Source organism: Martes martes (assembly GCF_963455335.1).
Source record: "Martes martes genome assembly, chromosome: X".
Classification (NCBI taxonomy): domain Eukaryota; kingdom Metazoa; phylum Chordata; class Mammalia; order Carnivora; family Mustelidae; genus Martes; species Martes martes.
The window spans coordinates 105,515,459-105,540,797 of NC_137897.1; the positions used below are offsets into that span (position 1 = coordinate 105,515,459).

Genomic DNA, 25,339 nt, shown 5'->3' on the forward strand with positions numbered 1-25,339 from the left:
TTAGGGGGAAGGTATTTATTGACTATTTTCATACTGCCAAGTTATCCCAAAAAGTTACTGTAATTTTTATTCCCAGTGTTATATGAGAGTGCTATTTTTTTTTCTTTAACAATCTCTTACAATATTCTCTATTATCAGGGAAATTTCATTTAGTCAGAATTTGTCAGTCTGATAGGTGGAAATGGTATTTTAATTTACATTTTAAACATTTATGTTAGGTGTTACAGTGTATATGTTTTTTGAAGATTTTTAAGGTTTTTTTTTTTCACTTTTTTGAAGCAAGAGTATAACTCATGAGGGGCAAAGGATATGTTTTGTGGAAGTTTAATGTCTAAGGGGGATGTTTGTTATAAAGCTAAATATATTTTTAAAAGTTAATTTCTCTTAAGTCGATCAGAGAAAGACAAATATATGATCTCCCTGATATGAGGAAGTTGAGAGGCAATGTGGGGCGTTTGGTGGGTAGGAAAGAAATAAATGAAACAAGATGGGATCGGGAGGGAGACAAACCATAAGAGACTAAGTCTTAATCTCACAAAACAAACTGAGGGTGGCTGGGGGGACGGGAATAGGGAGAGGGTGGTGGGGTTATGGACATTGGGGAAGGTATGTGCTATGGTGAGTGCTGTGAAGTGTGTAAACCTGGAGATTCACAGACCTGTACCCCTGGGGCTAATAATACATTATATGTTAATTTAAAAAATAAAAAAAATTTTTTTTAAGTTAATTTCTCTTAAATCCCTGATTTTATTTCCGTAGGACCGAGCGGCTTGCGCGAGATGTGATGAAGGAGATGGGAGGGCATCACATCGTAGCCCTCTGTGTGCTCAAGGGAGGTTATAAATTCTTTGCTGACCTGCTGGATTATATCAAAGCACTGAACAGAAATAGTGATGGATCTATTCCCATGACTGTAGATTTTATCAGACTGAAGAGCTACTGTGTAAGTATATCTACTCCTGAAACCAATGTCGTATTGTGTGTTAACTAAAAGTTAAATAAAAAATTTTAAAAGTGTGTGTGTATATATGTGTATGTATATATACATATACATTTTATATACATGTATGTACATGTACATGTTTATATACACACATGCACATATACATAAATGTATACATGTTTTTTTTAAAGCATGGCAACGGTAGGTTTTACTGTATGTTTTTGAAGCTGTGCAAACTAAACTTACATGTTCATTTCACTTGGTTACAGTGAGATTTTCTAGTATCTTCTCTACTACTTTATATCCAGGTGAATATTATCTTTTTCAAACTAGTCACCTTGGAGGATATCCACTTATTCTAAAGAGTTTTCGGTTTGGTTTTGTTTCTTGGATTTTTTTAAAACCCCTTTTTAGGAGTTGCCCTTGGGACCTGGGAGATATTTTTTTTTCTTTTTTCTTTTCTTTTATTTTTTTCAGTGTTCCAAGATTCATTGTTTATGCACCACACCCAGTGCTCCATGCAGTACGTGCCCTCCATAATACCCAACACCAGGTTCACCCAACCTCCCACCCCCTGACCCTCCAAAACCCTCAGTTTGTTTCTTAGAGTCCACAGTCTCTCATGGTTTGTCTCCCCCTCCGATTTCCCCCTACTCCCTTCTCCTGTCCTTCTCCCCGTGTCCTCCGTGTTATTTCTTATGCTCCACAAGTAAGTGAAACCATATGCTAATTGACTCTCTCTGCTTGACTTATTTCACTCAGCATAATCTCCTCCAGTCCCGTCCATGTTGCTACAAAAGTTGGGTATTCATCCTTTCTGATGGCTGCATAATATTCCATTGTGTATACAGACCACATCTTCCTTATCCATTTGTCTGTTGAAAGGCATCTTGCTTCTTTCCACAGTTTGGCAACTGTGGCCATTGCTGCTATGAACATTGGGGTACAGATGGCCCTTCTTTTCTCTACCTCTGTATCTTTGGGGTAAATACCCGGCAGTGCAATTATACTTACTTACCATTGGCAGATAGCTTCTGTGGAGCTGGATTGGTTTGGTGCGGAGCAGTAAGTCATTTGCAGCCGAGTCTGATGAAGAAGGTGGGTCTGCGGTTGTTTCCTAGAAAGGCGGCAGGAGGGGGTTCAGGTCCCCCTGCCCCTGTCCCTCCGGCTCAGATGCTTCACGATACTGACACGGTGAGCAGTATTGGCCCTGGGATGAGCCAGAATCGGTGATCTGTACATGTGGATTTCATCATCTGTAGTTTTCTTCGGTCATGTGGATGTTTGATTTTTGTGAGTTCGTGCTGTGGTTTGCTTCTGGTTGCATGAGTTACTGTTTTCCTTCCAAGTGGGGTTTCTCTTGCCTTCTTCAAAGATTAGAATAAATGTGTGCTGTTTGCGGTTTCACGAATCTGTGTCGTGCATCCCTGTAGAAACTGGCCTTCTGTTTATGTTTTCACTGAGAATAAGACCACTTATCTACATTAACTTTCACCCTCATTCTCCCAGTTAATCATCTATTTGACCCAAGTGTTTGACCTTTTCCACGTTTTCGTCAGTCCTACGGGTGACTGGAGAACCACTGAAGACATTTTCCCGTTGCCCTTGAGCCCCACTGTGCTCATATACCATGACATTGCTTCATACTCACAAGCTCCATGTAACTTGTTGGGGTCTTAAATGAATTCGAAAATTGTTTAAATACAGAGTTTGGATTTCCTCTCACCAGAAGTTAGTGAGCGAGTGAGTTAGCTGGTTTACACTAAGATTTGATTCTAGTCAATAGTAGCTGCTGGCAGGTGTAGGTACCCAGCCTTCCGTGTCTTGTTGGCTTAGAGTCAAAACATGTACTTTCAGACCGTGGTATGATTTCTTTTTTGGATCTCCGTAAGTGCCCCCCTCCACACCATACACACATGAAAATCAGTTTTGTTACTTTATGTCTTAGATTTCCTTTCTTTTGGGATATGCACAGAATGTTTTTTCTTTGAAAAGAAAACTTGTAAAAAAAAATGAGGGGAGTTTAATGTTAGTATTTTCTTTTTAAAAGTATTTTAGGGGCGCCTGGGTGGCTCAATGGGTTAATTAAGCCTCTGCCTTCAGCTCAGGTCATGATCCCAGGGTCCCGGGATTGAGCCCTGCATCGGGCTCTCTGCTCAGCGGGGAGCCTGCTTCCTCCCCTCTCTGCCTGCCTCTCTGCCTGCTTGTGATCTCTGTCTGTCAAATAAATAAATAAATAATCTTTTTTAAAAAAGTATTTTATACTTACAAGAACAAATTGAAGCTGTAGAAACAGTTTGACCCTGTAATGCCATTTTCTACTGTTAGGTTTTTTCCTGTTCGTTTTAGATCTTAGAGGATTATTAAGCTGCACTCCTCAGCTGATAAAAAGAGTGAAATCTTAAACATAAGCCAAGCACATTTTTAGTTAGTTTTTACATAGAGAAAAATATTATCTGTTCTGTTTTCTGTGAAATTCTGTGTGGATTTACTACTAAACAGCAGAAATTAAATTCGTATGCTTACTGTTGATTAGAAGTAACATTTCTGCCCTATTTAATAATTCATCAGCTTGTCATGGAAGATATTCATATAAAAAACCAGACAACCTAATTGGAAAAAATCATCATAAGATGGAAATTTAAAATTGTGACAGCATTAATAACATGGATGTCAGCATAGTTTCACGTGCTGATTTTCCCCAGTTTGGAATAGTGAATTAAACATTAACTGATCTGTACTAATCCTAGAGAAATGCTCCATGAACTATTAAATGTTTCTGGAATATATAAAGAGCCCTAACAATATCAACATACCCCATCTAGTTTTCCTTCAAAATAAAAATTGTATTTTTTGATTAAAGAATACATGTTTATTGATGAGAAAAGCATACCACCACAGGAAATAAAGACGTGAAGGAATTAAAGTCACCCTAAATTCTACTACCACTTTTATTTCTAATATTTTAAAGAATTTTCACATACATGTCATAGTTTACATACTTTTTTTAAAAAAGATTTTATTTATTTGAGAGAGAGAGAGAAGGAACAGGAGAGGCGTGGCAGAGGAAGGCAGAGAAGCAGACTCTGCTGAGGAGGGAGCCCAGTGTGGGACTCAGTCCCAGACCCTGAGATCATGACCTGAGCCAAAGGCGGGCGCTTAACCCACTGAGCCACCCAGGCGCCCCACATAGTTTACATACTCCTGATCAGAGTAGCTGGGTAGGATTTTATTTGCTCAGTGCCTCAGTGGGAAATTGCCGGGCATTCCAAATACCGTATTTCATTCAAACTCTTAAGATAACACTGATGTTAAGACTTACCTCTGTTTTTTGTACTGCTAAGAAAGAAGACGCTGTCAGTTATATTGTAAGTTGCCGTCAGTTGCCAATATTGACTTCAGGGGTATTAAAATATGAGTGTGCATCTTAGAACAATGAGATGTTCTGTCTCTAAGGCTCTGTGACATTCAGGAAAATGAAATAATTGATAAATATGCAAATGCATTTTCTTTCTTGTGAGTTCAATTTTGTAGGAAATTTTTTCTTACCAATTTTATTTCATCTTAAAAAGATGAAGCCTCAGGAGGAAAAATTACCAGACAGGTAAATGTTTTGTGGCAATACTTTCATGTGGGCCTTAAGCAAAGGGAAAATGAGCCTGATTTACTGTGTGTCCAGACAGAGCGGCTTACATGAAAATGAAATGGTTCTTAGAATTTGAAATCTTGGAGAAAACTTTTTTGGTGTTCTGAGTTATTATCTCCACATATATTTGAGAACAGGGAGGCTCCGAGGGGTGAAGTGTCTCACCAAAGATCATACAGATCTTTGATTGGAACCCACGCCTTTCACTCTGCAGAACTCAGAGTCTTATTTGGGAAGACTTAGAACTGACTCGAGCCCTCTAATAGGTGCTTTCTTTTATTTCTTCATTTTCTACTAGTCAGGAGTGGTTGTTTGTTTTTGTTTTTGTTTTTGAGAGGGAAGGGTGGAGAGGGGCAGAGTCCAGAGAGAGAATCTCAAGCAGGCTCCACGCCCAGCATGGAGCCTCGCGTGGGACTCGTCTGGTGACCTGGAGATCGTGACCTGAGCCGAAAACAAGAATCACACAGGAAACTAACTGTGCCACCTAGGTGCCCCTCCTAGTCAGAAGTTCTCTCTGCAAACAATTCATCTGGCCCATTGCGGGATTTTTTTTCCCCTCAGTTGTGGTCAGGGTGCAGAGAGCTATAATTCAGTCTTGATCTTGGAAGTTGCATGGTTAGTAGCTTGATTGAACTGTTTAATATATCAAAGATGTAAATTACCTTATGGTAATCTGTTAGAAGGTAGCTATTTGAGTGAACTTGGTTAAAGAAAAATGCAGAAAATACTGGAGTAGTTTCTTAAAGTATCTCTTAAGAGAAGAGAGGCCAGTAGCTTTCAGTCTGACCTTTCCTTTGTGTGGATTTAGTCCTTGCTTTAAGGTCTGCTTTTTCCTCTAGAAACAGTTGAAGTTAAATGTAAATGTGCTACTTGGATGTTGACTACTAGTAAAGCTTATCTTCTGTAAAACTCATCTCCCTCCCCCTCCCATATATATGTATGTGTGTGTGTGTGTGTGTGTGTGTGTGTGTGTGTGTGTGTATATCAAGTGGAATGATTTATGTCTCCTTCCTGCTTATTGAATTAAGACCATAGAGAGGTATAGGGGAAAGAATTTGTTCAGTTTAAATGGGAGGGAGCGGGGATGCACACCATCTCTGATATAAGGAAACTTTAACAGAACTGGTGTCAGAAGTATGCTCTGTAGCTATTTCCGGTGCATTTTCACTTTGATGTCGGCCGAGGTATTACATAAACACCCTGTTTCTTAGAACATAAAGGTAGTGTTAAAGTTTGGTCTTGTGAACCAGAAATTTTGTATTAGGAAATTTAAGGACATTGATTAATTCACTCAGGAAGCACACATTGATCCTCTGCTGTATACAAAGCCATGCCAAGTAGTTCTGTTGAACATGTTTATTTTATCAGATCCTAGTCCCAAACCAGTCCTGGAATGAAAAGCATGAAGATTGGATGCAGTAAATTCTGAAGCGAACCTCTAGGTATTAAATACCGCCACTGACTCCGTTCTTTCTAGTATGTTGTGCTAAACGGTGTCTTTGATTTGATTAGAGCAGCGCTGACCAATAGAACTTTCTGTGGTGATGAACAGTACAGGGGTTGGGGCACCAACGCTCTGCACAATTGAAAATTCTTGTGTAACTTTTGACTCCCCCACAACTTAACTACTGATAGCCTGCTGTTTGCCAGAAGCCTCACTATTAAGCAGTGAACATGTATTTTGTATTTGCATCATATACTGTATTTTTACAATAAAGGAAGCTTGAGAAAAGAAAATATTATTAAGGAAACCATAAGGAAGAGAAAACACATTGACCGTGCTATTCGTATTTATCCAAAAAAAATCCATGTGTAAGTGGCCTGTGCAGTTGAGACCCATGACGTTCAAGGGTCAGCTGTAATTTGCACATGTGCTTAATGGGCCACTGTAGTGGACAGTGCGTGGGGTAGATGGCCTAAGGGCCCTGCTTCATGAGAATCATTTTTAAAATTATTTTTATTTATTTATTTTTTATTATGTTCAGTTAGCCAGCATATTAGTTTTTGATGATTAGTTTCATTAGTTTTTGATGTAGAGTTCAGCGATTCATTAAGTGTGTTTAGCACCCCGTGCTCATCACCACACGTGCCCCCCTTAGTACCCATCACCCGGTTACCCCATCCCTGTACCCCCCTCCCTTCTGAGACTCGGTTTGGTTCCTGGAGTCCCGAGTCTCATGGTTCGTCTCCCCCTCTGATTCCCCCTTTCATTTTTCCCTTCCTTCTAATGTCCTCCATGTTATTCCTTATGTTCCACATATGAGTGAAACCATATGATAATTGACTCTCTGCTTGACTTACTTCCCTCAGCATAATCTCCTCCAGTCCCGTCCATGTTGATGCAAAAATTGGGTATTCATCCTTTCTGATGGCTGCGTAATATTCCATAGTGTATATGGACCACATTTTCTTTATCCATCAGCCCGTTGAAGGGCATCTCGGCTCCTTCCACAGTTTGGCTATTGTGGACATTGTTGCTATGAACATGGGGGTGCGTGTCCCCCTTCTCTTCATTATTTGTATTTTTTTAAAGATTTTATTTATTTATTTGACAGATCACAAGTAGGCAGAGAGGCAGGCAGAGAGAGAGAAGGGAGGAAGCAGGCTCCCTGCTGAGCAGAGAGCCCAATGCGGGGCTCCAACCCAGGACCCTGGGATCATGACCTGAGCCGAAGGCAGACGCTTAACCCACTGAGCCACCCAGGCGCCCCTATTTGTATTTTTTAAGTAAGCTCTAGGCCCAACGTAGGGCTTGCACTCAGCATCCCAAGATCAGGAGTCACACATTCTTCCCACTGAGCCAGCCAGGTGCCCCTCAACTATTAGCATCATTTTTTAACTTGTGATAATAGTTAGATAAATATAGTAAATAGATAAAATAATAAATAGATAAAATAAAGAGATAAAAATAATAATTTTTTTAAAGCAACATGTTCTTTCCAAAACACTCATAAAATACAGGTAAATAGATTACTCCCTGGGTGTATATCCTTCCAGGCGTCTTCTTTTCTGCATCTGTTTTTAGAAAATTGGGTATCTGCCATTTCTCATCTGAGGTGCAGTCTACCTGTAAAAGCATGTGTTTGTAATAGTCTCACTGCTGTTGACACTTGATCAGGGTGTACAGGAAAACAGCAAAAGGACAGAGGACAGTCGCGATGAGGGTGTGCAGAGAAAGCATGCTTGGGATGTGGCGGACCGGGGAAGTCATTCCTTCTGCCGGTCCCTCCGTCCTGGCGCTCCGGAGGAACAGCCTCAGGTTACCTGCATCAAGCAAGCTGCGAGGCGCTAAGCCCAGACTTCGGCCTCAGTACGAGTCCTAGCCTAGCCCTTGTGGGAGCTCAGCTTTTGGGGGTGGGGCCTCTGTGTCCTCTTCAGCAGGAGGAGATTGCTTTGTCCCAGGCCCATCTTTCGCAGCTGCGCCTGGTGTCTTTTCCCACAGCGCTCTCTCCTCTTTTCCAGTACCACGCGGCGGTCCCTCTTGCCCGGAGGGTCACAGAATCCCTAGGGATAGACAAATAGGAATAAGCAAAGTTCCTTCCTATTTCTCTTCTCATCTTTTCTCCCAGACTCAAGAAAGGTAATTGGGGGCACCTGGGTGGCTCAGTCAGCGGAGCTTCTGACTTGGCTCGGGTCCTGATCCCGGGGTTCTGGGATCGAGCCCTGCATCGGGCTCCCCACTCGGCAGTAGGCCTGCTTCTGCCTCTGCCCTCTGCCTCTCCCCGCCCCGCTTGTCCTCTGTCTCTCTCTCCCTCTCTCAGATAAATAAAATCTTCAAAAGCAAAAAAGAAAGGTAATTGTGCATATGGAACTAATACAACATTGTATGTTAATTATACTTGAATTAAAAAACCTGGAAATCATTACTGCCAGTCTTAACATTAAAAAAGAAAAAAAAAAAGGTAGACCAAATGGAAACAGAGATGCTAAGGGTAGAGCTGTAGACTCAGAGAGCTTCTTTGGGAATTTTACATAGTTGACAATGACACTCTGAGTTAAGGACAAGTGGGGCTCTCTGGCTGGGAAGAATGGGGTGCTGGGATGGTAGAGAAGAGGGGAGAACAGTGGGAGCAGCAGGAACTCTCCCCTCTCCTGGGCCGGCCCCAGCGTCTCCTTCAAGATGGGGCACACAGGAGTCACTCAGTAATAAGCCGGAGTACAGTGGGAAGCTTGTCCCACCCAGGAGAGGAGGGAGGGGGCGCTGGGGACGGATGGAGGTCCTCTGGTCAAGGGCACTTAGACCTGTATTCTAGCACAGTGGGCTGTAGCAGTCGTCTTCAGCGACTCTTCCTTATTAGCCTCCACTGGTCCACGTGGAAGGAAGCCTCAGAAGGCGGACGCCTGGGGACACCTGGGTGGCTAAGTCGGTTAAGCAGTTAAGTGCCTGCCTCTCGCTCAGGTCATGACCCCGAGGTCCTGGGATCGAGCCCCGTGTCAGGTCAGACTCCCTGCTCAACGGGGAGCCTGCTTCTCCCTCTCCCTCTGCATCTCCCCTTGCTGTGTGCGCGTTCTCTCTCTCTCTCTCTCTCTCTCTCTCTCTCTAATAAATAAATAAATAAAATCTTAAAAAAAAGGTCTCAGAAGAGATTTAAGCTAAAAACCTTGGAGGCAAACAGGAGTATGGAGATCTGGATGCTAGTGGAGCGGCAGGCTTGCGTGCTTGAAGTTCTTTTTTCTTACCCTGTCACCATAGTCTCTGGATCACAGGGCTTTTTCTGTGACTCCATATTTCTTAGTTCTTTCTCTTTAAAAAAAAAAAAAAAGGTTATTGGGAATTGGACTGTAATACCAAACTTCTACAGAAGATGTCACTATATACTTTGATACACAGTGTACATCATTTACTGTGACTCAGGATCATGGAAAGCTCCAGGTTTTGTATAGGGCTGTGGGTTTGGGGTTTTTTTGTTGTTTTTGTTTTTGTTTTTGCTATTAATCACTTCCCTGCGTTTGAAACCCTGGGTTTTAAGTTAGTTAGAATAAAGGGTATCTGTAATTTCCTTAAGATGAGGAGTAATATGCTAGATTTTTTTTCATATCAGAAGTCACGCTTAGATCTGTTTAGGTTGCAACACTGAATAGCTTGGGCCCGATTGTGTTTTTCAAAGATGACACTCCATAAAAAATGGACATGTATATCGAAGCATATGACGAGAATGGAAATACAGAAAAGTAAAAAGCCCTGTTATCCTCATTCTCACCACTCAGAGGTAATTGATGTTATGAAGCTGTTTAAAATGCTGCCGAGCAAAAGTGGTTTCTTAGGCAACGCATTACTCTGCTAATTGGTGTTTTTAATTCCTGTCGCCCATGTCGGTGTGTAAAAGATTTCAGATTCTTTTTAATAGCTGTGCGGTATATTGCCTTGTGCAGGTGAACCGAACTTAAATAGGTTCTGTTAATAGACGTGTTGCTTGTCCCCTGTTTTCTTTTTTTATAACTAGTTGACACAGTGAACCTCCTTGTATGTACCTTCACGTATTTGTGAGTTTTTATAGCATTGGTTCCTGGAAGTGGGATTGCCAGCGCGAATGGCACACATGCTTACAATTTTAATAGCTTATTGCTGTGCCATTTTCAAAAGAGGTTGTACCAGTTTGGGCGCCTGGGTGGCTCAGTCGTTAGGCGTGTGCCTTCGGCTCAGGTCATGATCCCAGGGTCCTGGGGTCGAGCCCCATATGGGGCTCCCTGCTCGGCGGGAGGTCTGCTTCTCCCTCTCCCACTCCCCCTGCTTGTGTTCCCTCTCTCACTGTCTCTCTCTCTCTCTCTCTCTCTCTCAGTTAAATAAATAAAATCTTTTTAAAAAGAGGTTGTATCAATTATTCTCTCACCAAGAGTGCTTGTTTCCCCTCACTTTTGTCAACATACATCATCAGGCTTAAGTTTCGCCGGGGTGAATGGGTGAACCACATGGTTTTGGTGTTTGCTTCTCAGATCGATATCATTTCCATGTTCTGGCTTTCTTTTCCATGAATTGTCTACTTGCGTTCATTCTTCATTTTCCTATTGGCTTCTTAGTCTTGGAACCCGGTATACAAAGGAATATTTGTTATAGATCTTTTCCTTCAGTTTGGGTTCATGATATGCCTAGGTTTTTACCCTTTCTAAGAATATGAAAATATTACTTCTCCATTTTCTCCCAGTCTGCTTATGGCTTTATTTTTTACATTTAGATTTAATCCATCTGGAATTTATTTCTGTGTCTGCTGCGAGGTAGGGATCGTACTTTATTTTTTTTCCCAAAATGGATAACTGCTTCGTTGAATAATTCAGCTCTTCCTTACTGCCTTCCAATACCATCTTTATCATATACTAAATACTCATATATTTCTGAGTGTGTTTCCGGGCTCTGTTCTGTTCCTTGGTCACTTTGTCTGTTACTGTGCTGGCACAATGTTGGCTCCAATTTGTGATTGTTACCACCACCCGCTCCAGTGGATATGGGGTATTTTCCCTTTGAAATTCCTGTGCGGATTTCTCCTGGATTCTGTGATAGCAGAAACCTGGGAGCCTGAGAGGTAGGCCTTGAAAGACTGCTGATCACACCTGGTTTTCCAGACTATGCTGAAGATGACGTGGGCCTGGGCCAGACTTTTGAGGGCAGTACAGTATTTGGGGCTTGAGTGTGATACAGACCAGAACCTACAACTCGCTTGATTCATGGGAATGGTCCAGGGCCAAAACCAGACATCTGTCAGGCTATTAACTTCATGGTTCAGAAATGACCGTGATGGAAGATGGGTGGCTCTTATGATAGTGCCCACTGGAAAATGTTGTGTGCCCTATATTTAGGGCTCTGAGGAGCATCAGATCAGTAATGGCCAATTAGAACTTTCAAGTTTTTACTAATCTCTAGTTGAAAGTTACCTAGTCGTTCATTTCTTGAAACATATCTTACAGTTTGTATCATTTAGAATATCATAATGCGATGACATTAGATCGCTAACTTCTTAAATCTTCTAGTTCCCATTTGATAATTTGAGATGTGTGTGTGTGTACACAAAAGGATATACATGGACACTTACATATCTTTTTTTTTTTTCAACTAGAATGACCAGTCAACAGGGGACATCAAAGTCATTGGTGGAGATGATCTCTCAACTTTGACTGGAAAGGTATGTGTCTTGAAGGGGAAGAAAAGAGTTCTTTTGACTTCATGCCAGGAGTCAATTAGTAACACTCTGCTTTATCACTAAGAGGCAGTTCACAAGTTGTTTATGCACTTAAACAAGGGCTGTTTAACCCTTGGAATCAACCTCAGTTAGCTGTCTTTCTTCAGGTCATACAGCAAAGAGGCAGCAGAATCCAACATTAAACTTCAAGTCCGTATTACAAAGTACACTTGTCTTCCTCTGTGGTGATCTAATTTGGAATTCTTCAAAAGTATATGGGGCGCCTGGGTGGCTCAGTGGGTTAAAGCCTCTGCCTTCGGCTCAGGTCATGATCTCAGGATCCTGGGATCGAGCCCCGCATCGGGCCCTCTGCTCAGCAGGGGAGCCTGCTTCCTCCACTCTCTCTCTGCCTGCCTCTCTGCCTACTTGTGATCTCTCTCTCTCTCTCTCTCTCTCTCTCTCTCTCTGTGTCAAATAAATAAATAAATAATCTAAAAAAAAGTATATATATTTTGGTGGGGAGAGGGGAGACAGTCTTCTTTATAAAAATAGACTCACACAGCAAAACATGTAGTGTGGTATCACATGATAGTTGTGAAAGTGTGGGTTCTAGAGATGGGCAGCTTTTTTTTTCTTAGGTAAACTCTACCCCCAATGTGGGGCTCAAACTCATCCCAAGATCAAGAGTTGCATGCTCTACCAACTGAGCCAGCCAGGCGCCCCAAGACGGGCGGCTTTGATTTAGAGCCTGGCTCACAACTTTGTCTGTGTGACCTTGGGCAAATTGTTTAACCCCTCTGTCTCATCTCTGTAAGGTGGGAGCCATAATGGCAGTCCCCTCACAGAATTCAGAACATTAAGTGAGATAATGCATGTGGGCCTCTTACAACAGTTTTTCTGGTAGTTCGAATACTCAGTAAATTTAAACATACTCCTATTTTAAGACATCTCAGAAAGAGTTTTCCAAATACATCAAGATTGTTCCAGTATAGGCAATTGGCAGAAATAATAGAGATGTTAAGATATTTCAGTGTTATCCTTGTGATGCATTGCAATGATTTCCAAGTAACCAGTGACAAATGATAGATTGCTGTGTTTTTTTCAGCTGCCAGTTAGTTTTTTATGTAGAAACACCGCCAGTTATAAAGGCATAATCTCATAAAAGTTTCACAACAAGCCCGTGAGGTGTAGGTACTGTTACCTCTGTTTTACAGATCAGGAAGCTAAGACCCAGCAGATTTGAAGGACTTGTCCAAAGCCACGCTGCCAGTGAATGGTAGAGCTTGAATTTAAATGCAGGTCTTTCTGGCCTCAAAGCTTTTTCCTTTCTCTGGCTTTTAAATGTTTACAGTTTACTTGACTGAGTATGTAGTAGAAAACTTCAGTGTACAACACTAATGTCAGATCCTCTTGTCCCGTATCGGGGTCCTGCCAGACTAATCTTGTCCTCCTTAACATTTTTGAAAACTTCAAAAGAGAAATTATAATCATCTGTTGACTTTCCCCTTCCTGCCCATCCTATGTACCACTGCCAGACCGAGTCTTCCCTTTCCGCGTGCTTTGCCCATATTTAGAAGTCATTTAAAGCCCTTACGCCTATAGTCAGTTTTTAGTGCTGGAAGGGGCCTAGCCTTCAAAGCCTCCTGGGATTCCATCTGACCTTGCCTTTCCCACCTAATGGCTCTGTCCTACTACATGGCTTTGTGAACTTAAAAGGTCTCTTTCGAAAATAATTTTGTTTTCTTGATAGTCACAGTAGAGCGCATTTATTGTGGAAAAAATCAAGGCATCTAAGTTGGGTGAAGTTATTTCTTGGTGAGATTGTGGGTTATTCAGACTTTCTATTTCAGCCAATTTTGGGGGGACACTCTATGTAGATACATACGTACATAAATTTTTTTCCAGTTAGTGGTTGAGAATATGGACCTTGGACTCTGAAAATACCTCTTTACCACTTGGCTAGTTTTATGACTTTTTAGGCAAATCATCTGACTTCTGAGGCTCATCCTTTTTTTCATTTATGAAGTAAGGGTATAGCTATTTGACATGAAATAAGCTCTCCATAATGGTAGAAGTTCTCTTTCTTTATTTTTAAAACCATATATTGAGATCATACTCTAGGTACTACAGTTTTGTATTAGATAAGTATTTAACCTCTCTGAACTGTGATTGATTTGTACAAGCTATCTCCTGTTACTAGAAGTCTATGATTATGGCCTAAGATCATGCAGCTACTTAGTATTAGAGTCAAGACTAGAATCCAATTTCTCTGTCTCATAATTCAGTGTTTTCTCTTTTTTAAAAATTTTATTTATTTATTTGACAGAGATCACAAGTAGGCAGAGAGGAGGAAGCAGGCTCCCCGCTTGAGCAGAGAGCCCGATACGGGGCTTGATCCCAGGACCCTGAGAGCATGACCTGAGCCAAAGGCAGAGGCTTTAATCCACTGAGCCACCCAGGTGCCCCTCAGTGCTGTTTTCAAACTATAACTCCATCCCCTGGTACACATTGCTGCAGCGGTGAGCCACGGTTAGGATGGGAGAATGTTACCCTTCCGATGTGCTAGCGAGGGTAGAGAAAATGCTGAGAAAGAATCACATAGCAGGTGGTGAAATGATTATTGGCCCATTAATCGATTAAATTCAGTTTCACTAAAGATTGAGATTGCAGTATCTTGAAAAGAAACAAAGTAGTTGTCATAGGAGGAAAGGGGCAAATGATAATACAAATTATGGTGGCAGTAGTATGTATATTACAAAGTACATGCAAAATTACAGCTCAGACAGGGTGAGGTTTAAAAAAAAAAGGTCTAACCTTTCTTTCTTGCAACCCTGTGGATCTTATGTGCCCTACCATGGTAACCACTGATTACAAGAATATATAGAACATGAAGATTTTCTTGCAATTGGTATGTGACCCAGAAGGGAGAACAGCAGGTCACAATGTAGCATGACTCTTCCTGTGACAGTGATTATAATCAGTGTTTGAAATTCCTCGTTCCTCTAATCAGCATGAGAACAGACCTCGGCGGTGATTCTTAGATGGTTTCTTCTGTAAGCGCTCTTGCAGCTGTAAAATTCTGAGAGGTAGAAATTGTGGTGAGGGTTTATGGTGAAAGGAAGCATTGGTACCTTTCTTTAGTTGAGTCCAGGCGTGAACACATCCAGCAAATACAGATCAGTTTCAGCCTAATGAGAAGACGGGTTTTGAATTGGATTCCGTATGGTGAATTAAAGGCATGATTTTGGAGTTCTAGTACAAATTATAGTTCTTGAACGTTAGAGTTGGCAGATACATACTAGTTCACGTCCCTTATTTAACACGTGGTAAACTGAGACCCAGAGAAACTTCATGACTTGCCCAAAATTAGACCTCTGTTTAAAGGAGTGAGAATTTTTTTAAAAAAAATGAACATATATAGATCAAATTTTATTTTTAAAAGTTCCACTACAATGAAAATTTCACATTAAAGAGTTGTAAATCCCAGCAGATGGCCCATTGTTTAAATCAGGCTTTGAGATAGGAAAGTATCTTAAAAACAAGAATTTGGATAATGAGTTTGTTATGATATGATGTGAGTTATAATTGGAAACACTGATTCACTGTACTGATTTTCATTTCTTTTTCTTCTAGAATGTCTTGATTGTTGAGGTAAGTTCTACATACTTTTAATATAGTGTTTATGATTTTCTAACTTAGTGTGCACAGTCCTAAAGGTAATCCAGGGAAAGAAATTCCTCGTCATCAGTTTTAACTGTGGGCTTGTGTTGTTATAAGGGAGTAAGATTGGTTTTTTTTAAGAAATACTTAGTAATTTGTTTTTATTGGATAATGGGAAAATGCTGGTATATTTCTTTCCCCTCTCTTTTGGGCTTCAAAGTTTTTCCTTTCTTTTAAAGTTGATACACATCATCCCCATGTGTATTTTTTATGCTTCTATTACATGTGTGTATCCACATGCAAAACATATTTGGGGATTTAAGAACGTATATAGTGCCGCACTATACATATCCTCTTATATCTTATTTTTACTCATATTAAGTTCTGAGATTGTTCACGTTGAGACATGCAGTTGTCTTAAAATGCAAAGTTGCAGTGTCGGTGTGCACTTATGAGTCCCCTCTAAATGCAGGCAGTGACCGAATCATAGAGTGGGTCCCTTTTCAGTTTTACCGTTACTGCCAAATGACTCGACAGTGTGGTTGTGTGCTTTATACTCTCACCAGTAGAATGAGTTTTCATTCTTTTATGTAAAATGTCTTAAGGCTTAAGAGCACCAGTAACCCCCAATTCATTTTTTTTTATTTTAGATTTTTTTTTAATTTGTCAGAGAGAGAGAGAGCGCGCACACGAGCGAGCACAGGCAGACAGAGTGGCAGGCAGAGGCAGAGGGAGAAGCAGGCTCCCCACCAAGCAAGGAGCCCGATGTGGGACTCGATCCCAAAACACTGGGATCATGACCTGAGCCGAAGGCAGCTGCTTAACCGACTGAGCCACCCAGGCGTCCCTCCAGTTCATTTTTATTAATAGAAACTTCAGCTTATGGATCAAAAACTAAACAGGTGACGCTGTCTTCAAAAGATTCGTGTACATGAATATCCCTGGGAACTAGTTGCTTGGGGGGGGTTTGGTTTGTTTTTAAGTAGGCTTCACGCCCAGCATGAGCCCATTGTGGGGCTTGAACGCTTGACCGTGAGATCAAGGCCTGAGCTGAGATCAGCAGTTGGGCGCCTAACTGACCGAGCCACCCGGGTGCCGTTGGTTGCTTGTTTTTAAGATGATTTATTTATTTATTTATTTATTTATTTGACAGGCAGAGATCACAAGTAGGCAGAGAGAGAGAGGAGGAAACAGGCTCGCTGCAGAGCAGAGAGCCCGATGCGGGGCTCGATCCCAGGACCCTGGGATCATGACCTGAGCTGAAGGCAGAGGCTTTAACCCACTGAGCCACCCAGGCACCCCTGGTTGCTTGTTTTTAAATGTAGATTCATTAATTCCACTTCAGATCAATTTTGTCTGGGGTGATGCCGCCTAACACACGACCACAAACGTAACAGCTGAAAACAACGCATGTCCAGGTTAGCAGAGTCCTCTGCTCAGTCTCCTGGGGCTGAAGTAAGGCTGGGGCTCCTGTCTCGCCCAGGGCTCTTCCAAGCTCTTCCAAGCTCACTTAAGTTGTTGGCAGAATTTAGTTCCTGTGCTTGTAAGACGAAGGGCCCCGTTTTCTTGCTGGCTCTGGGCCAGGGGCTGCTCACAGCTCCTAAAGGCCAACTTCGTGTCCTGGCACGTGGCCCTCTCACACAGCCGCTGACTGTCCCAGCATTTTCCCAGGTTGTGCTCTCTCTGGGGATGGGAGGTTATTCTGGGCATGTGCATGAGGGGACGGGAGTCTTGGGGCCATCCGAGTTCTGGCCACTGCAGCCCGAAACTCTGCATTTTTCACAAGTCTCCAGCCTGATGTTTCTGATGGCTCCCAGACCGCGCTTTGTGAAGCACCGCTTTGTACCGTCCATCATGTTTTCATTGAAGAACATTAGGGTTAGGGTTTAAGCAGTATTTTTCCAATTAGAGATGTATTTGTTTTGAATAGTCTCCTACTTTTGACTAAGTAGCTGAGATTCACTTTAATATAAAGTTATTTTATGTAGTAAAGCCTTATTAATTTGGATACTTTCAAGATGGCGTGGAGCAGTGTTTCTCGGAGTGCCGTCTTTAACCACCTGTTTCTGAGAGTTAGCGACCCTGAAAACAATAGCATTCTTCTACTTCTCCATGGGGTTTCGGTGTCTCATGTTTATAGGATGCAGTTTTATTTGCTCTATAAATGTCTTGTCTTGGGCACCTGGGTGGCTCAATTGGTTGGGCGACTGCCTTCGGCTCAGGTCATGATCCTGGAGTCCCAGGGTCGAGTCCCGCATCGGGCTCCCTGCTCGGCGGGGAGTCTCTTTCTCGCTCTGACCCTCCCCTCTCATGTTCTTTCTCTCTCATTCTCTCTCTCTCACACAAATGAATAAATAAATGTCTTGTCTTTTTCTTTTAAAGGATATAATTGACACTGGCAAAACAATGCAGACCTTGCTTTCCTTGGTCAAGGAGCATAATCCAAAGATGGTCAAGGTCGCAAGGTATGTATATAACATTTTGACAGGCTATTTTCTTCGTTTGAAATGGGCTTCGGTAATTAATTGCTTCTCGTAAATGTTCTCAACTTGTTTTATCTTCAAAAAGTAGTGTGATCTCAAATAAGACTCAGTAAATACACTTTGTAAATAATTTTGTCATGTGTTAATGAAGCCCTTCATTGCAGTCATCTTTTTGCTTAATATTATTAACACTTGGTTTTTCAGCATGCTAATAATGATGTCACCTTGTCTTGGGTAGCCTGGTAGAACATTGGGGCTTGCTTGACGAACTGAGACCAAGGATCCCATATTGGGTTTAAGAGGAGGTAGCAGGGAGGGGGTGGGTTCTGAGGATTTGGAGCTCCTGGAATTGAGTGACGACGTATGCCAGCCTCCCCTCCGGGCCCTGCCTCTGCTGTTTGGCTTTTTCTTTATTAGCTCTACCTTTGTTTCTAGTTTAATTATATTTAATTATAATTACAACTTAAGCCCTTACAACTCTTAGGGAGCACTGTTTCTCCCAGTTTACAGGTAGGGACACCAAGGCATAGGGAATTGTCCAGAGGCACAGTGCCCAGCACACTGTGGAGTGAGGTTTGATCCAGGCCACCCAGCTCACAGTTCCTGCTTTATTTACCACCTTAAGGTTCTGGTAGGGTAGCACTCGAGGTGGTTTTTGGGGGTTGTTTTTGTTTTGTTTTTTTTGTTGTTTGTTTGTTTTTTGGCTTTTGCAATTTCATCTTCTATTTTTAAGTCTTTGACCACTCTGTAATTTTTGTGTAGGGGGTCAGATAGTAATCTAATTTTTGTCCTAAATGATTAACTGGTTTTGATAAACCCCTTTTAAAGGGTCCAAGTATCCCATATCAAGCATCTCTGAATCAGCATGAGCCTTCTATGAACCATCTGTCAGCAGTTTGTCCTATTGGGCTTCTCCGATAGCCGGCGCCCGTGTGGGTAGGTTCCTTTCAGTGGATTGGGGACAGGTGTGACGAGAGTGTCTCTATGCACGTTGCACTCTGGGGCTCTAAGTGGCTTCCTGTAAGCCAGGCCTGCACTTGCTTATGTCTCTCCTGTGGCATAGGATACTTCTGTAGCCTCGGGATAGTCTTTTGTCCCTCCTTCCTGGAGTAGGCTGCGGAATTGAGGCAGACTGCCTCATGAGAGAGGGCTTTTGTGTTGCTGGAGGTGTGGAGTGCCCAGAGAGTGCTTTGGTCGTTCATTTCTTAGTGACGGAGCTGGCGTAAGTCAGTGTTTTGTAACCTTTTTTTCTTAATCCCGCCCTCACCATTCGGCTTTAATATCACAGATACATATCTGTTCATGGTGTGTGTGTAACCTGTGCTTGATACATAGAGAGTAAGCCTGGCAGCTTGTTCTTTTTATTCAGTGCAGGTTTAAGAAGGACTAGATAAGCATTTTAACTTTAAAAGTTCAATTAAAATTTACTTACTTATTTTTAAAGCTTTTATTTATTCATTTGTCAGAGAGAGAGAGAAAGCCCAAGCATGGGGAGCGGCAGGCAGAGCAGGCAGAGGGAGAGGTAGGCTCCCCATGGAGCAGGGAGCCAAATGCGGGAGTCGATCCCAGGAGCCCCGGGATCATGACCTGTGTAGGAGGCAGTTGCCTAACTGACTGAGCCACCCGGGTGTTCCAAGAAGTTCGATTAAAAACTTAAAAACTATTAATCGGTAGGAACGTCAGATGGAATGGCTGCCTTGGCAAACGGCTTGTCGGGTTTGTGAGAAACCAAGCACGGAGCTGCCATATGACTCCAGCACTTGAATTTGTCCCAGAGAAATGAGAACTTAGGTCCTCCTGGAGATTCATACACGAAAGCTTGTGGCAGCTTCATTTGTCATAGGCCCAAACGGGAATCAACCAAAGTGCCCGTCAGTGGTTGAATGACGAAACGGACTGCGGGGCAGCGTTCCATGGAGTCCTGCTGAGCCGTACAAAGGTACACGGGACAACCTAGATAAGCCTCAAGGGGCTTGTGCTCATCAAAGCCAGTGTCCGGGGTGCCTGGAGGACTCAGTCAGTTAAATGTCTGACTTTTGATCTCAGGGTCATGGGTTCAAGCCCCGTGCTGGGCTCCATGCTAGGTGTGGAGCCTCCTTTAAAAAAAAAAAAAAGCCAATCTCGAAAGGTTGCCTCCTATATGATTCCATTTATGCAACCTTCTTAAAGTGACAAAATGCTAGAAGTGGAGAGCACATGAGTGGTTACCGGGGTTAAGGGAGGTGAAGGTGATGCGTGACTGTAAATAGAGAGCCTTGTGCGATGGGATGTCCTGTCATCCTGAGGTGGTGGTGGTTACTTGAACCCACATGTGTGATAAAATCACGCAGAAGCACACACACACTCGCACACAAACGCATGCGTGTGAGACTGGTGGGATCTGGATAAGGTCAGCTCCCTGGAGCCCGTGTCTTGGTTGTGGTGATCTGCCAGTTAATGTGAGCTCTTAGTATTGGAGGAGGCTGGGCAGGGGGCACATGGCACGTCCCTGTGCATTTTTGTGACTTCTGGCAACCTATAATTATTTATATAATTATTTCAAAAATTACATAATTATTTCAAAATCAAGAATTTGAATAAGCTGTACACGTTGGACTTTATATCTGCTTAGTAACTCTTAACATAGGCATAGCTCAGTTTATTGTGCTTTTGCTTTATTGCACTTGGCAAATACTGTGGGGGTTTTTTTTAAGATTTTATTTATTTGAGAGAGAGAGACAGCGAGAGAGGGAACATAAGCAGGGAGAGTGGGAGAGGGAGAAGCAGGCTCCCCGCCAAACAGGGAACCTGATGCAGGGCACGATCCCAGGACCCTGGGACCATGACCTGAGCTGAAGGGAGTTGCTTAACGACTGAGCCACCCAGGCACCCCTTCTCATTTTTTGGGGGGGGGGATTGTACTTACGTAACTGAGTTTAGACCTTTCTCCCCCCCGCGCAAATATATGCCACCCAGGCGCCCCAGATACTGTGTTTTTTACAGATCGAAGGCTCGTGGCAACCAGCATCAAGCAAGTCTGTAGGCACCAGTTTTCCAACAGCATTTGCTCACTTCACGTCCCTGTCACATTTTTTTTAAGATTATTTACTTGTTTGAGAGAGAGGGAGAGCATGAGCAGGGGGAAGAGCAGAGGGAGAGGGAGAAGCAGGCTCCACTAAGCAGGGAGCCTGACGCTCAACCAGCTGAGCCTGCCTGGCGCCCCTCTCTGTCACATTTTGATCATTCTTGGAATATTTCAGAGTTTTTCATTTTTATATTTGCTGTGGTGATCAGTGATTATGAATTCTGAAAACTCGGATGAAGGCCTTTTAGCAATAAGACGTCTCTAAGATGCGTACTTTTTTAGACGTGATGCCGTTGCACACTTAATAGACTGCAGTGTAGCATAAACGTAATTTTTATGCCCTTGGAGACCAAAACATTCATTTGACTCCCTTTACTGTGATATTTGCTTTGTTGTGGTGCTCTGAAGCCATACCCACAAGATCTCTGAAGTATGCCTTGTAGTTTATTTACTTATACAAATTGTAAAACAAAACAAAACAAAAAGAAACCTATGTTTGTGCCCCATCCCCAGCAATTCTGATGTAATCGGTCAGGGGTGTGGCCCGGGTATCTGAGTTTTGTTTTGTTAAAAGTTCCCAGGTGAGTCTGATGTGTAACTAAGGTTGAAAATCATTTTGTGTCCTTCCCAGCTTTTTTTTGAAGACTTTATTTAACTATGTGAGAGGAGACCAGAGTGGAGAGAGCGAGCACAAGCAGGGGTGGTGGGGTACAGATGGAGAAACAGGCTCCCCACTGAGCAGTTAGCCTGATGACAACGATGCAGGGGAGGGGGGGGCTCGATCCCAGGACCCCAGGATCATGAGCTGAGTTGAAGGCAGAGGCTAACCGACTGAGCCACTCAGGCACCCCTGTCCTTTTCAGCTTTTTAAATATATTTATCTAAGGTATAAAATCATAAGTTTTATTGGGACTGCCCTTAACATTACATAAAGGTTATCAAAACACTGTTGATAGCTTCTCTTTTTTTTTTAAAGGATTTTCGTATGTTTTTGTTTGTTTAAGATTTTATTTATTTATTTGACAGACAAAGATCACAAGTAGGCAGAGAGGCAGGCGGGGGTGGTGGGGAAGCAGGCTCCTTGCCGAGCAGGGAGCCCTATGCGGGGCTCGATCCCAGGACCCTGAGACCATGACCTGAGCCAAAGGCAGAGGCTTTAACCACTGAGCCACCCAGGTGCCCCGATAGGTTTTCTTAATGGCTGAAAAATTCCAGCAGGCAGTACACACTTGGGTTACGAAATGAGCTTATGTTAGAGGTGGCGTATCCCAACTGCGGTTTTTGTTCTCAAAAATCAGTACGAGCTCCTCGAACATGCTTGTTATTTTTAGCCTCACGATCTTTGTAAGCCACGTATTAAGAGTCTCAAAAGGTGACGCTCACATCTCCCGCACCCCTTTGCAGTTGTAGCATTGGCCTTCCAGGGATCCTGGAATTGCCCGTTGACACTCCCCGTCCATTCATCCTTCTGATTCGCTGCCCTCCGATGGGTGCGTGAGTAGTCGGGGTCAGAACCATCTCAGAATCATCAGTCGTGTTCCTGGTAGGGATCAGGCAAGGGCCTCGGCTGTGGCGGGAGCTCACTGGTGTCCTGCCCAGTCCCTGCAAGCTCGCTCCCCGTTTCATAGTCTTTCTACATAGAAAATATTCTAGGTGCAGGAGAGACCATATCTCAGAGCATGAATGTCCCCTTTTGTAATGCCCTGTCATGTCTCCCTATGTCACATCTTACATTTTGTAATTAACAGCTTGCTGGTGAAGAGGACCCCTCGAAGTGTTGGCTATAAACCAGACTGTAAGTGAATTACTTTCTGTCAATCATTTAACCATCCTTAACTGGAGCAAGTTTTTTTTTTTTTAAAGATTTTACTTATTTATTTGACAAGTGACAGAGAGAGATCACAAGTAGGCAGAGAGGCAGGCAGAGGGGGAGGGGGAAGCAGGCTCCCCACCAAGCAGAGAGCCCGATGTGGGGCTCGATCCCAGGACCCTGAGATCATGACCTGAGCCAAAAGCAGAGGCTTTAACCCACTGAGCCACCCAGGCACCCCAACCTGAGCAAGTTTTATATGAAATGGTTGAGAGTTACTTAAGAGGGTATTTATTGTGGTTTTTTTCCTTAAGATTTTAGAGAGAATCTGTAGAGAGGCACATTCATAAGCGTTTGAATCGAAAATGATGTTTTCTGTATCTGAATGATGACTTATGATTCTTTTCAGTTGTTGGATTTGAAATTCCCGACAAGTTTGTTGTAGGATATGCCCTTGACTATAACGAATACTTCAGGGATTTGAATGTAAGTAATGCCTCTTTTTCTCACTCTCATTTTTCAGAGCCCGTATAAAAATTTACGAAAGAGAGGAATTGTTTTCTCTTTCCAGCACCTCATAATTTGAACAGACTGATGGTTCCCATTAGTCACATAAAGCTGTAGTCAAGCGCAGACGTCCTTAGAGCTGGAACTTGGCCAGGCTGGGGCGACACTTCTGTTGGCTGCCACAGTCGAACAGCTTTAACATACAGTAACTGTCCCATTATTATTTCAGATGATAGATGTGGTCATAAGTGAGAAATAAATGAACTGGTGTAAGCCTTTTCACTCACTCTCCTTCAAGCACCCGCTTCTGCTCCGTGGGCAGGAGGCGAGAGCGTGCGTTTCCGCACCCGGTGAGGAAGGCCCCGCCAGCCGCTGTCTGTCTGTCTGTCTGTCTGTCCGGTGGAGCCCCTGCAGCGCAGCGCTGTTCCCCGGAGCTGTGCGAAATGCTGTTCTTGCCTTCCATTGCAGGATACGCTTTTCTAATGTGAATGTCTGGCTTTTTATCTTGTAGCATGTTTGTGTCATTAGTGAAACTGGAAAAGCAAAATACAAAGCCTAAGATGAGAGTCCACGTTGAGTTCGGAAGCATCCGGAGCCCCACTGAAATCATCAGTAGAATGTTCTAGTTCTGTGGCCAGCTGCTCCGTAGAGCTTTATTGCATGTATCCTCTCAGAATTTTATCCATTTTGTATTTTAGAAATGCCCGTTGCTGAAGTTCCTGAAGTCTTTATTTGCAATACGAGCCTATAGACTATCCGTTCTCTTGGCGTGGAGTGTTTGTTGTTTGACTTGTGAATGAAAAAAATCTCTTAAACTACACCACTATCGAATGAAAATATTGAAATTGTATCTGTAAGAAACATTTAAAGAGAAGATATATTAGTTTTTTAATTGGTATTTTAATTTTTATATATTCAGGAAAGAACAGAAGTGATTGAATATTGTTAATTATATACCACTGTGTGTTTAAAAGAGTAAGGAGCAGTCAGTTTTCCTATCAGCGACAGCATCTACAGTATTGTTCTGTTGGGTAAACCATATGTCTTGGAATTATTTTATTGTTTCAGCAGGATTAACTGTTTTCTCCCGCTTGTTCAGATGATTTCCGGGGAATCTCTGTCAACAGTTCCTTTTAAATACAAATCAGTAAATTCCAAAAAAAACCCGAACAAACCAAAAACCCGTTACCACATTTTGAATTCTTCAGTGTAAACATCCTTACAATAAAGGCTGTCTCTTTAAAAGAAACTCCGCATACCTATCATTTCTCCACAAATTAACCTCGTGTCATTTTCTGTCAGTTACTTTTTCCTTGTCTGTTAAGTTTTAGCAGCTCTTTTAATTGTAATCTTTACCGAGCACAGCGAATGGTGATTACATGGTAGAATGCATTGGGGAAGCTAGTGACATTTGCACCCACAGTAAGTTTCAAACACAGTAGCCTTGATGATATGTCACTGTGTTCCAGTAAAGGGCTTTCTCTAATGGGATCCTGGGAAATTATTCAGATTGGAGGCTCATCTTTGTGTAGACGAAGAACGGCACCAGCGGAACCTCTTGTTTCTTGGGAGCAGGAGGGCAGGTTTGTTTTTTTTTTTTTAAGATGTTATTCATTTATTTGGCAGACAAAGATCACAAGTAGGCAGAGAGGCAGGCAGAGGAGGGGGGCAGTGGGCTCCCTGCCGAGCAGAGAGCCCGATTTGGGGCTCGATCCCAGGACCCTGAGATCATGACCTGAGCTGAAGGCAGAGGCTTTAACCACTGAACCACCCAGGTGCCCCAGAAGACATGTTTTAAACCCAAACTCTCAGGGGCCTCTTGGCTCCAGGCGAGCTGTGAACCAGCAAGCCCGGGAGCCATCTAGCCACATGGATGCCTTAAAGTTTGCTGCCATTCCCAGCAGCAAAGTGGGGAACTTGAAGTAATACCGTGTAATAACTTGTTACGGTCCCAGAACATTCTAGTTTTATCCAGCCTTTTCACTTTTGTTACCTACCTCATTTGATCTTCCTGACCCTGTGCCTCCCACTTCCCATCTGCCTTCCCTTCCCCTCTCCAGATGCCCTTCCCACCTCCTATTAGGTGGAACCATGTGAAATGCCCCTTCTCGCAG

General features: G+C 42.8%; 1 protein-coding gene across 1 annotated transcript in view; it reads left to right on the plus strand.

Moving 5' to 3' along the window:
* Positions 1-24,467, plus strand: part of HPRT1 (hypoxanthine phosphoribosyltransferase 1) — a 41,222-nt gene extending 16,755 nt beyond the window's left edge. The window contains exons 3-9 of the mRNA XM_080795909.1: positions 760-943; positions 11,639-11,704; positions 15,335-15,352; positions 17,744-17,826; positions 22,657-22,703; positions 23,128-23,204; positions 23,737-24,467. Coding sequence (XP_080652035.1) covers positions 760-943; positions 11,639-11,704; positions 15,335-15,352; positions 17,744-17,826; positions 22,657-22,703; positions 23,128-23,204; positions 23,737-23,784 — 523 coding nt within the window. The 3' untranslated portion in view covers positions 23,785-24,467. The remainder of the gene's footprint in view (positions 1-759; positions 944-11,638; positions 11,705-15,334; positions 15,353-17,743; positions 17,827-22,656; positions 22,704-23,127; positions 23,205-23,736) is intronic.
* The last annotated feature ends 872 nt before the right edge of the window (positions 24,468-25,339 follow it).